Source organism: Salmo salar, chromosome 11, assembly GCF_965601325.2.
Source record: "Salmo salar chromosome 11, fSalSal1, whole genome shotgun sequence".
In the NCBI taxonomy this organism is placed as follows: domain Eukaryota; kingdom Metazoa; phylum Chordata; class Actinopteri; order Salmoniformes; family Salmonidae; genus Salmo; species Salmo salar.
Window position 1 is genome coordinate 53,349,721 of NC_138301.1, and position 12,809 is coordinate 53,362,529.

Sequence of the window (12,809 nt, forward strand, 5' to 3'; positions counted from 1 at the left end):
TTTCTTACAGTCCTTCCACACTTGTAGGGTGCTGTAAATCACAAAGGTTTTGGCTATGTTGCCCACTTCACTAAAGTTATTAATGAATATAATTGAGTTTAGGGGCAATGAACCACAGGATTGGGCTTCTATCTGAATCCACGTTGACTCTTGTCTGTTTGTGATCCATGTTAGCATGTTGCGGATTTGGGCAGACCAGTAGTACAATTGAAGGGAGGGAAGGGCAAGACCACCCTTAGATTCAGGTTTCGCTAGAGTGGAGAACTTGATCCTAGGTTTTTTTATTGCCCCATATAAATTTGGTGATGTTGTTTTGAAAAAGGAAACTGGGAGATAACATGGGAGCATCTGAAATAAATAGTTCAGTCTAGGGAGGATGTTCATACTGAAGCTAGCTGCTTCTTGGAGGCTTTTTCTGTCGCTAATGCTCGAGTCCGGGTAAAAATGTCACCTGTAATGTTGCCTTTTGTAGCCGCCATTACTTTTTGACTAAAGCTAACGGAGTTTAAACTTGAAGTGGAGGTAAGATTAGGAATTGGAAATTACTTGTGCGGATCTCTTAGTTCATGCGGCCATCTCGTTCAAGGGTCACGTGATCCCCCGGTGGACCATTCTTGATACACTCGGAAAACTGTTGAGCGTGAAAAACCCAGCTACGTTGCAGTTCTTGACACAAACCAGTGCTCTTGACACCTACTACCATACACTGTTCAAAGGCACTTCAATATTTTGTCTTGCCCATTCACCCCACACTGATTGAAGTGGATTTAACAAGTGACATCAATAAGGGATCATAGCTTTCACCTGGATTCACCTGGTTAGTCTATGTCATGGAAAAATCAAGTGTTCCTAATGTTTTGTCCACTCAGTGTACATACATACCTACCTACCAGTGTGAATGTGGGTTAGAATCGGACCAACTAAAATAATTCTGATCTCTGTTTAGGCTAGTAGTTGTGTAGTCACTGCCCTTTACAAAGGTCTTTATCATTCACAGACAGTAGGACGTATCAATTCAAGTGCTGCTAGTTCTGCCACTTGACAAACCTATTGAGAGTAATTTAGTGACTGAGTAGTGCTGTGTGGCATCTCTCTCCTTGCTCTCTCTTTCACTTTCTGTCTCGCTCTCTCTCCTCTCTCTGTCTCCCTGTCTCTCTCTCCTTCTCTCTGTCTCGCTCTCCCTGGCTCTCTTGCTCTCTCCTCTCTCTCTCTCTCTCTCGCTCTCTTTATCTCTTCATGTCTCTCTCTCGCTCTCTTTATCTCTTCATGTCTCTCTCTCTTTTTATTTCTCTCTTTTCATATCTCTCTCTCCATATTGATCTCTCTCTTTCCATCTTTATCTCTCTCTCTTTTCATATCTATCTCTCTCTCTCTGGTGAAGTCTCTCTTTGACACCTTCTCTCTCTGTCTCTCTATTTCTCCGAGGTGTTGGTAATGTTGTCAGGTGAATCACAAGGTGTCTGCCAGGATGGTGGTGCTTGGCAGACCTGTTATTCTGACCGGTTTTGAAGGCTCTCTGAGGAGAGTGAAGTGTGACAGTGTTAGTGAGAGAGAAAAGGTGCTGATACTGTGTGTGGATTAACCCTGCCCACACACAGGGTTAATCCAATAGGTAACTGAATGCCCAGCAGAGCAGACTAACTGAATGCCCAGCAGAGCAGACTAACTGAATGCCCAATACAAAATCCATGTGTATGTGTGTGTAGAGTGCGTGTCTTATCGTGTGTGTGTGTGTGTGTGTGTGTGTGTCTGTGTCTGTATGTGTCTGTGTCTCTTCACAGTCCCCGCTGTTCCATAAGTTGTATTTTTATCTGTTTTCTAAATGATTCTCCTGCTTGCATCAGTTACCTGATGTGGAATATAGTTCCATGTAGTCATGGATCTATGTAGTTCTGAGCCAATTGTCATTTTCAGAGGTCCCTCTTTGTAGCACCTGACCACACGACTGAACACTAGTCCAGGTGCGACACAACTAGAGCCTGTAAGACCTGCCTTGTTGATAGTGTTGTTTAAAAAGGCAGAGCTGTGCTTTTATTATGGACAGACTTCTCCCCATCTTAGCTACTGTTGTATCAACATGTTTTGACCATGACAATTTACAATCCAGGGTTACTCCATGCAGTTTAGTCACCTCAACTTGCTCAATTTCCACATTATTTATTACAAGAGTTAGTTGAGGTTTAGAGTTTAGTGAATGATTTGTTCCCAAATACAATGCTTTTAGTTTTAGAAATATTTAGGACTAACTTATTCCTTGCCATCCATTCTGAAACGAACTGCAGCTCTTTGTTAAGTGTTGCAGTCATTTCAGTCGCTGTAGTAGCTGACGTGTATAGTGTGGAGTCATCCGTATGCATAGACACACTGGCTTTACCTAAGGCCAGTGGCATGTCATTAGTAAAGATTTTAAAAACTAAGGGGCCTAGACAGCTGCCCTGGGGAATTCCTGATTCTAACTGGATTATGTTGGAGAGGCTTCCATTAAAGAACACCCTCTGTGTTCTGTTAGACAGGTAACTCTTTATCCACAATATAGCAGGGGGTGTAAAGCCATAACACATACGTTTTCCATCAGAAGACTATGATCGATAATGTCAAAAGCCCCACTAAAATGTCTAACAAGACAGCCCCCACAAACTTTTTATCATACATTTCTCTCAGTTAATCAGTCATTTGTGTAAATCCTGTGCTTGTTGAATGTCCTTCCCTTTAAGCGTGCTGAAAGTCGTTGTCAATTTGTTTACAGTAAAATAGCATTGTATTTGGTCAAACACCATTTTTTCCTAACGTTTACTAAGGGTTGGTAACTGGCTGATTGGTTGGCTATTTGAGACTGTAAAAGGGCTTTACTATTCTTAGGTAGGGGAATAACTTTAGCTTCCCTCCAGGCCTGAGGGCACACACTTTCTAGTAGGCTTAGATTGACGAAGTTATGGAAAATAGGAGTGGCAATATCGTCATGCAGCATACAGAAGACCTACTGAGATGAAAAATGACATACTGAGATGTATGCAAAGTGGTATATCTGGAGCCTTAGCCCTGGCTAGACTCTCCATCTGGGGCCTTAGCCCTGGCTAGACTCTCCATCTGGGGCCTTAGCCCTGGCTAGACTCTCCATCTGGAGCCTTAGCCCTGGCTAGACTCTCCATCTGGAGCCTTAGCCCTGGCTAGACTCTCCATCTGGGGCCTTAGACCTGGCTAGCCTCTCCATCTGGGGCCTCAGCCCTGGCTAGCCTCTCCATCTGGGGCCTTAGCCCTGGCTAGTCTCTCCATCTGGAGCCTTAACCCTGGCTAGCCTCTCCATCTGGAGCCTTAACCCTGGCTAGCCTCTCCATCTGGAGCCTTAGCCCTGGCTAGCCTCTCCATCTAAAAACCAATGGATTTAAGTTAGGTAGAGAGGGAGGGGCAGGAGACTTTCTAAGCAAGACATTCACAGTGAAAATGCATTCGTTTTGTTAAGAATAAATTCACAGTGAAAATGCATTGTTAATGGCCCATATTAATGGACCAAATATTCATATGCCAAACCCATTAGGCCGAAGTGTGGAACTGTGTGGCAACTCTTCTATCACATTCACTGTAGTCAACTCCTGGATTCAACAGTGCTCCTGTGTAGCTTTGACGGTAAGCACGAGGCGTTAGCAAGGCCAGGGTCGTGGGTTTGATTCCCTCCGGGGTCAGGTGTACTAAACGTTATGGATAAAGGCATCAAGGCCAGGGTCGTGGTTTGATTCCGTCTGGGGTCACGTGTACTAAACGTTATGGATGAAGGCATCAAGGCCAGGGTCGTGGTTTGATTCCGTCTGGGGTCAGGTGTACTAAACGTTATGGATAAAGACGTCTGCTACAATGACATGTTCACTTCACCCAGAAAGATGCCTCTTCAGTCAGTCATACGTTTATGAGACGTCATTGGTCCCAGATTTGTCTGTTTCAAGAGGAGATTCACATGCATGCCTCTTCAGTCCCTCTTTCCCTCCTCTTCCTCACTCCCCTCCCTGCCTGTCTCCCTCCCTCTCTGCCTCCCTATCTCATTCCCCTCCCTCTCTGCCTCCTTCCCCTCTCTCCCTACCTTCCTCACTCCCCTCCCTGCCTGTCTCCCTCCCTCTCTGCCTCCCTATCTCATTCCCCTCCCTCTCTGCCTCCTTCCCCTCTCTCCCTACCTTCCTCACTCCCCTCCCTGCCTGTCTCCCTCCCTCTCTGCCTCCCTATCTCATTCCCCTCCCTCTCTGCCTCCTTCCCCTCTCTCCCTACCTTCCTCACTCCCCTCCCTGCCTGTCTCCCTCCCTCTCTGCCTCCCTATCTCATTCCCCTCCCTCTCTGCCTCCTTCCCCTCTCTCCCTACCTTCCTCCCTCCCCTCCCTACCTCCCTTCCTCTCTGCCTTCCAACCTCCCTACCTGCAGCTAGTGTTTATTATCAGGTGTGGGTGTGTGAGGTGGTATCCAGATGTTCCTTCTCTCATACCGAAAATAAAAACACACACAATTGGGCATCTATTACCAGAATGCTAACAACATTAGCATAAGTAATATAGAATTTCAATGGAGGCTGCTAACTAAATACGCTAATGAGCAGAAACAAAAATAAACAAATTGCAAAGACAGGCAATCTAGCTCAAAAAGTTTTACATACATTATATATACAAAAGTATTTGGACACCCCTTCAAATGAGTGGATTTGACTATTTCAGCCACACCCGTTTGCTGACAGGTGTATAAAATCGAGCACACAGCCATGCAGTCTCCATAGACAAACATTGGCAGTAGAATGGCCTTACTGAAGAGCTCAGTGACTTTTAATGTGGCACCGTCATAGGATGCTACCTTTCCAACAAGTCAGTTCATCAAATATCTGCCCTGCTGGAGCTGCCCCCTCAACTGGACGTGCTGTTATTTGTGAAGTGGAAACATCTCGGAGCAACAACGGCTGAGCTGTGAAGTGGTAGGCCACACGCTGACAGAACGGGACCACCGAGTGCTGAAGCGCATAGCGAGTAAAAATCATCTGCTCTCGGTTGCAACACTCACTACCAAGTTCCAAACTGCCTCAGGAAGCAACGTCAGCACAATAACTGTTAGTCGGGAGCTTCATGAAAGGTTTCAATGGCTGAGCAGCGGCACATAAGCTTAAGATCACCATGTGCAATGCCAAGCGTTGACTGTAGTGGTGTAAAGCTCACCGCAATTAGACTCTGGAGCAGTGGAAATGCATTCTCTGGAGTGATGACTCACGCTTCACCATCTGACAGTCCGATGGACAAATATGGGTTTGTCTGTCGGAACGCTACCTGCCCCGATGCATAGTGCCAACTGTAAAGTTTGGTGGAAGAGGAATAATGGTCTGGGATTGTTTTTCATGGTTCGGGCTATGCCCCTTAGTTCCAGTGAAGGGAAATCTTAACGCTACAGCATACAATGACATTCTTGACGATTCTGTGCTTCCAACTTTGTGGAAACAGTTTGGGGAAGGCTCTTTCCTGTTTCAGCATGACAATGCCCCCCGTGCAAAAAGCGAGGTCCATACGGAAATGGTTTGTCGAGATCGTTGTGGAAGAACTTGACTGGCCTACACAAAGCCCTGACCTCAACCCCATGGAACACCTTGGACTTTTGTTCATGTTGTGTATGATGGTGATTCTAAACAAGGAGAAGAACATTAACAGAAGCATCACTGTGATTCATCTCCAACCACATGCATTACCTTCCCTCTGAGCCCATTCACATCCCAGGTAGAGAGAGAGACACACACACACACACACACACACACACACACACACACACACACACACACACGCACACACACACAATGTTCTGGTGGACTACATGTCTATAATTGTCATTCTGATTCTAGCTTTAGATACCTCCTTAATGAAATACATTTTGGTTCAACGATAATAATTAGGACTTAATATTTTTTACTCAATATTTTTTAATTTATTGAACCTTTTATTTAACTAGGCAAGTCAGTAAAGAACAAATTCTTATTTACAATGACGGCCTACTGGGCCAAACCTGGATGACACTGGGCCAATTGTGAGCCGCCTTATGGGACTGTGATACAGCCTGGAATCGAACCAGGGACTGTAGTGATGCCTCTTGCACTGAGATGCAGTGCCTTAGACCGCTGCGCCACCCGGGAGGCCAAGGTGCGATGGACGGCTCAACACTCTAACATGCGTTTAGATGGGCATTATTAATATGCATGTGTACTAAACCAGTGGCTGTGTTCCAAATAGCACCCTTTTCTCTTTATAGTGCACTACATTGGATCAAGGCAGTTTAGTTTTATAGGTAATATGGTGCTATTTGAGATACAAGCTATGGCAGCCTTCTATTCTCCATACAGTATGGCTGGGTGGTAGTGGCTATACGTCACGCTGCTGAACCAACTAATGGCAGTCTATTTACAGTCTGTGTACATGGTACGTCCCAACTGGCCCCCTATCCCCTATATAGTGCACTACTTCTGACCTGAGTCATATTAGGCCCTGGTCAAAAGTAGTGCACTATATAGGGAATAGGGCGCCATATGGGACTCCCTCAGTCATTTGGTCAATATATTGTTCCAATCTGAGAGTCCGCGTGGATCCTCTTTAGGTGTAATGATCCATGGACTAACAGCCATTTCCTCGATGGATCAATCCATTCACTAAAGACCGCAGTGTTAGTAGTTACTACAGCAAAGGGGGGTCAAAGGGTACCAGAGGGTCATGGTGTATGGGGGCGGGGTCAGGGAGGAAAGAGGGTACGGGGGGTCAGGGAGGAAAGAGGGCACGGGGAGGTCAGGGAGGAAAGAGGGCACGAGGGGTCAGGGAGGAAAGAGGGTACGGGGGACAGGGCGAAAAGAGGGTACGGGGGACAGGCAGGAAAGAGGGTACGGGGGGGTCAGGGAGGAAAGAGGGTACGGGGGGTCAGGGAGGAAAGAGGGTACGGGGGGTCAGGGAGGAAAGAGGGTACGGGGGGGTCAGGGAGGAAAGAGGGTACGGGGGGTCAGGGAGGAAAGAGGGTACGGGGGGTCAGGGAGGAAAGAGGGTACGGGGGGGTCAGGGAGGAAAGAGGGTACGCGGGGGGCAAGGGGGGAAAGTAGGTTCCGGAGTGTCAGGGAGGAAATAGGGTACGGGGGGTCAGGGAGGAAAGAGGGTACGGGGGGTCAGGGAGGAAAGAGGGTACGGGGGGTCAGGGTGGACAGGAACGAGTGCTGCGTTCCCTTTTTTTTGGCGTTGTGGTTGTTTGGTAACTGGCCGTCCTAGTGCCATTGGCCCCTTGACCCAGAGTAAACAGGTTGGCAGTAATCTGGTCGTTAACCTCCTGCTGCTGTTTTAATTAAACACGGCTGCCGACCTAGGAAGTCAGTCAGATTAACTTCTGGAAAACATCAGGACCATAACGATGTCTTCTTGTATGCTTTGAAAAACGAATACTAAAGCAACGGCTATACTAAATTTTACTAAGAAGAGAAAACATTGGAATTTTTAGGCCTAATCTTTTAATGTGTCAAATTCTCTGTTCCCAATCCCAAACCACACACACATACCGCCCTCGACACCATGGCAACTACTGTTTCCGCTCAGCTGAAAGGTCAGCGTTGATCTGGGTGGATTCAGGGACATGCATATTGCATGGGCTCTCTCTCTCTCTCTGTGTGTGTGTGTGTGTGTGTGTGTGTGTGTGTGTGTGTGTGTGTGTGTGTGTGTGTGTGTGTGTGTGTGTGTGTGTGTGTGTGTGTGTGTGTGTGTGTGTGTGTGTGTGTGTGTGTGTGTGTGTGTGTGTGTGTGTGTGTGTGTTCTAAATGATACCAGGCAGGAGAACCAGTATTTGGAGCATGTCCAGAGGCTTGTTCTCGTACGTGTTGAGGGTTGAAAAGACACAGAGCCTAAAGGGCAGGTTTACTCTGAGTAATCTAGAAACGTCTCCGACATTTCAACAACTAAGGCAGAAGAAACACTCCTTTCATCATTCACAGTACAATGTATTACATTTTGAATTACAATAGTTTCCATAACCATTCCAGCAACTCCATGCACTTGAAACCTTTAAAAAAAACAAAAAAAAACTCTGCTTTATGAAAAGGTGTAGATGGCTGAATGCGAGTAAAATAAATGGTTTCTGAGAAAAAAAAATGTCTCTAGAAATGGAAATAGTTTCCTTCCTTCGTCTAGTTGAGAGCAGTTCAAGGTTGGTTACAATCCATTTACCTCAGAGCCACTCTCATAAACATCCACCAGTCTCCAAAAAGACTTTCCCCCGTCGGTAATGGTACTGAACATGAATTATTGAAATGAGAACTTTACTTAGTAAATAAGAGCTTTGCATCCCTAATAACTACATGGTAGTTATGTCAGCTGCTACCTGTTGTCCTGATGTAAACATGGTGTTACTGGCTTTCCAGAGGGAATCTGATGACAGATGAGTAATCTCCAACTATAGATATGTGTTGTAGTTCCTCTGTTATTCTAGTAGTGGAAACAGGCTGTTACTTGCTTTGTATAGAAACAGTTTGATGAGAGAGAGAGAGAGAGAGAGAGAGAGAGAGAGAGAGAGAGAGAGATCAGACTGAAGCGTGAAACAACTCGTCTCTCTGGCTCTGTTTTTACAGAAAGCACTGACACACACACAGCCTTATCTGGAGTTGGGATGGGCTCTATTTAGGATTACACAAACCAACACTCCAGATTGATCCATTTTTCTCTGCACATAAATCCATGTTAGTACTGTACTACATTTCCCTCAAGAGAAATGCCTGGCCTATGCCTATACTGGGCCTGCTCTGCTCTACAGCAGAGAGATAAAGAGCTCATGTCGGCCCTGTGTCCTTATCCTCCTCACCCCAGGTATTCTACTATCTGTACAGAAACATAACAGTAAATCTCAGAACTGGAACATTATACCTCAGGACCATGACATATCTCAGAACCGTAACGTCATATTTCAGAACCGTAGCGTCACACCTCAGAACTTTAACGTCACATCTCAGAACTGTAACGTCATATTTCAGAACTGTAACGTCACATCTCAGAACCGTAACGTCACACCTCAGAACCGTACCGTCACACCTCAGAACCGTAGCGTCACACCTCAGAACCGTAACGTCACACCTCAGAACTGTAACGTCACACCTCAGAACTGTAACGTCACACCTCAGAACTGTAGCGTCACATCTCAGAACTGTAGCGTCACACCTCAGAACTGTAACGTCACATCTCAGAACTGTAACGTCACACCTCAGAACTGTAGCGTCACATCTCAGAACTGTAACGTCATATTTCAGAACCGTAGCGTCACACCTCAGAACTGTAACGTCACACCTCAGAACCGTAACGTCACACCTCAGAACCGTAACGTCACACCTCAGAACTGTAACGTCACACCTCAGAACTGTAACGTCGCATCTCAGAACTGTAACGTCACATCTCAGAACTGTAACGTCACATCTCAGAACTGTAACGTCACATCTCAGAACTGTAACGTCACATCTCAGAACTGTAACGTCACATCTCAGAACTGTAACGTCACATCTCAGAACTGTAACGTCACATCTCAGAACTGTAACGTCACATCTCAGAACTGTAACGTCACATCTCAGAACTGTAACGTCACATCTCAGAACCGTAACGTCACATCTCAGAACCGTAACGTCACACCTCAGAACTAACGTCACACCTCAGAACCGTAGCGTCACACCTCAGAACCGTAACGTCACACCTCAGAACCGTAACGTCACACCTCAGAACTGTAACGTCACACCTCAGAACTGTAACGTCACACCTCAGAACTGTAACGTCACACCTCAGAACTGTAACGTCACACCTCAGAACTGTAACGTCACATCTCAGAACTGTAACGTCACATCTCAGAACTGTAACGTCACATCTCAGAACTGTAACGTCACATCTCAGAACCGTAGCGTCACACCTCAGAACCGTAACGTCACATCTCAGAACCGTAACGTCACACCTCAGAACTGTAACGTCACATCTCAGAACTGTAACGTCACATCTCAGAAGTGTAACGTCACATCTCAGAACCGTAACGTCACATCTCAGAACCGTAACGTCACATCTCAGAACCGTAACGTCACATCTCAGAACCGTAACGTCACATCTCAGAACCGTAACGTCACATCTCAGAACCGTAACGTCACACCTCAGAACCGTAGCGTCACACCTCAGAACCGTAACGTCACACCTCAGAACCGTAACGTCACACCTCAGAACCGTAGCCTCACCCCTCAGAACCGTAGCGTCACCCCTCAGAACCGTAGCGTTACTCCTCAGAACTGTAGCGTTACCCCTCAGAACCGTAGCGTTACCCCTCAGAACCGTAGCGTCCCCCCTCAGAACCGTAGCGTCACACCTCAGAACCGTAGCGTTACCCCTCAGAACCGTAGCGTTACCCCTCACACATGGCTCCTACCAGCTCATGCTGCCTGAAGCCATCGCCATCGTCTGCTCGCCCAAACACAACGATACGGGAGTGTTCAGACTCACCAGCTCTGGCATGGGGGAGGTAGCCTGCTGCAGACTGAAGGGCTTTCACCCACACTCCAAGGACCTGCCGCTCTTCAGCATCTATAGGCGTGTTGTTATAAAGGACTTGAAAACAACCGTGCTGGACCTCAGGTGACAGAGAGGGGAAGGGAAGACACTCACCCCCCCACCATCACAAACTGGATCTCCTATTTATATCTTTGTTATATCTTGCATACCCCTCACGGACCAAGGACAGGGCTGGCAAGCTGCTAGTGTGTGTTGAATTTACTCTACTGTGTTCTCTGGCTTGGGTAATCATTTCTATGGAGGAACTTCCTGGAGTTGAAACATTGACCAGGCACTTAGTGCATTATGTTTAAGTTAAATTAAACTGTTGCATTTTTTTTCTTGTGAACACATTTTACAAGGCAGATCATGGTTGTATAAAACAATCAGCAGGAAGGGGGGTAAAAAGGAATGTAAGAGAAAGAAAAGAGGGGATGAAGGGGAAAAGATGGAATTCACACAGTTGATTACCCCTCAGAACCGTAGCGTCACCCCTCAGAACCGTAGCGTCACCCCTCAGAACCGTAGCGTCACCCCTCAGAACCGTAGCGTCACCCCTCAGAACCGTAGCGTCACCCCTCAGAACCGTAGCGTCACCCCTCAGAACCGTAGCGTCACCCCTCAGAACCGTAGCGTCACCCCTCAGAACCGTAGCGTCACCCCTCAGAACCGTAGCGTTACCCCTCAGAACCGTAGCGTCACACCTCAGAACCGTAGCCTCACCCCTCAGAACCGTAGCGTTACCCCTCAGAACCATAGCGTCACCCTCAGAACCGTAACGACACCCCTCAGAACCGTAGCGTAGCGTTACCCCTCAGCACCGTAGAGTTACACCTTAGAACCGTAGCCTCACCCCTCAGAACCGTAGCCTCACCCCTCAGAACCGTAGCGTTACCCCTCAGAACCGTAGCATCACCCCTCAGAACCGTAACGACACCCCTCAGAACCGTAGCGTAGCGTTACCCCTCAGCACCGTAGAGTTACACCTTAGAACCGTAGCGTCACCCCTCAGAACCGTAGCGTCACCTCTCAGAACCGTAGCGTCACACCTCAGAACCGTAGCGTCACACCTCAGAACCGTAACGTCACACCTCGGCACCGTAGCATTACATCTGAGAGGGACAGAAGTTTAATTCCCAAATGGTACCCTATTCCCTATGTAGTGCACTACTTTGGATTGGATTGATTTTGTATTCCATGTGTATGTTGTGGTTTTCAGGAGTGAACTATCTGAACTTTAATAAGATACGCTCGTTTAGAATTTTTTGATGCAAACTGTTTTGCTACGGCGTGCCCTAATGAACACAACCCACGTTCTCCATCTTTCTCTTGTTATGTTGTGGTTTTTAGGAGTCATAGGTCGTAACCACCCCCCCTATCAGCCATGAGCAGCAAACCCCAACCCCCTCTGATGAAGAAGCACAGCCAGACAGATCTGGTGAGCCGGCTGAAGACCAGGAAGATACTGGGCGTCGGAGGAGAGGACGATGACGGCGAGATACACAGGTCAAAGGTCAGTAGTATGCAGGCACACACACAGATTCTTCAGGGCATTCAGAAAGTATTCACACCCCCTTTTCTTTTCCCACATTTTGTTTTGTTACTGCCTGAATTTAAAATGGATCAAATTTATATTTTTTGGGGTCACTGGCCTACACACACAATGAAAAGCTGAAATGCCTAAATAACTTCAGGAGTAAAAATGTGCTTAACAAGTCACATAATAAGTTTCATGGACTAACACTATGCAATAATAGTGTTTTAACATGACTACCTCATCTCTGTACCCCACACATACAATTATCTGGTCCCTCAGTAAGCAGTGAATTTCAAACACAGTTTCAACCACAAAGACCAAGGAGGTTTTCCAATGCCTCTTAAAGAATGGCACCTATTGGTAGATGGGTAAAAAAAAGCAGACATTAAATATCCATTTGAGCATGGTGAAGTTATTAATTACACTTTTTAGATGGTGTATCAATATGCCCAGTCACTACAAAGATACAGGCGTCCTTCTTAACTCAGTTGCTGGAGAGGAAGGAAACTGCTCAGGTATTTCAACACGAAGCCAATGGTGACTTTAAAACAGTTACAGAGTTTAATGGCTGCGATAGGAGAAAACTGAGGATGGATCAATAACATTGTAGTTACTCCACAATACTAACCTAATTAACAGAATGAAAAGAAGGAAGCCTGTACAGAATAAAAATATTCCAAAACATACATCCTGTTGTTTTGGAACAAGGAACTAAAGTAATACTGCAAAAAAATGTT

General features: G+C 46.4%; 1 protein-coding gene across 2 annotated transcripts in view; it reads left to right on the forward strand.

Annotated features, from left to right (window-relative positions):
- The window catches only part of LOC106587948 (tumor protein p53-inducible protein 11), a 57,421-nt gene that overhangs the window by 10,179 nt on the left and 34,433 nt on the right, over window positions 1-12,809 (forward strand). For both annotated transcript variants that reach the window (XM_045711329.2, XM_045711330.2), the window contains one exon: window positions 11,886-12,048. In XM_045711329.2, coding sequence (XP_045567285.1) covers window positions 11,920-12,048 — 129 coding nt within the window. In that variant the 5' untranslated portion in view covers window positions 11,886-11,919. The remainder of the gene's footprint in view (window positions 1-11,885; window positions 12,049-12,809) is intronic.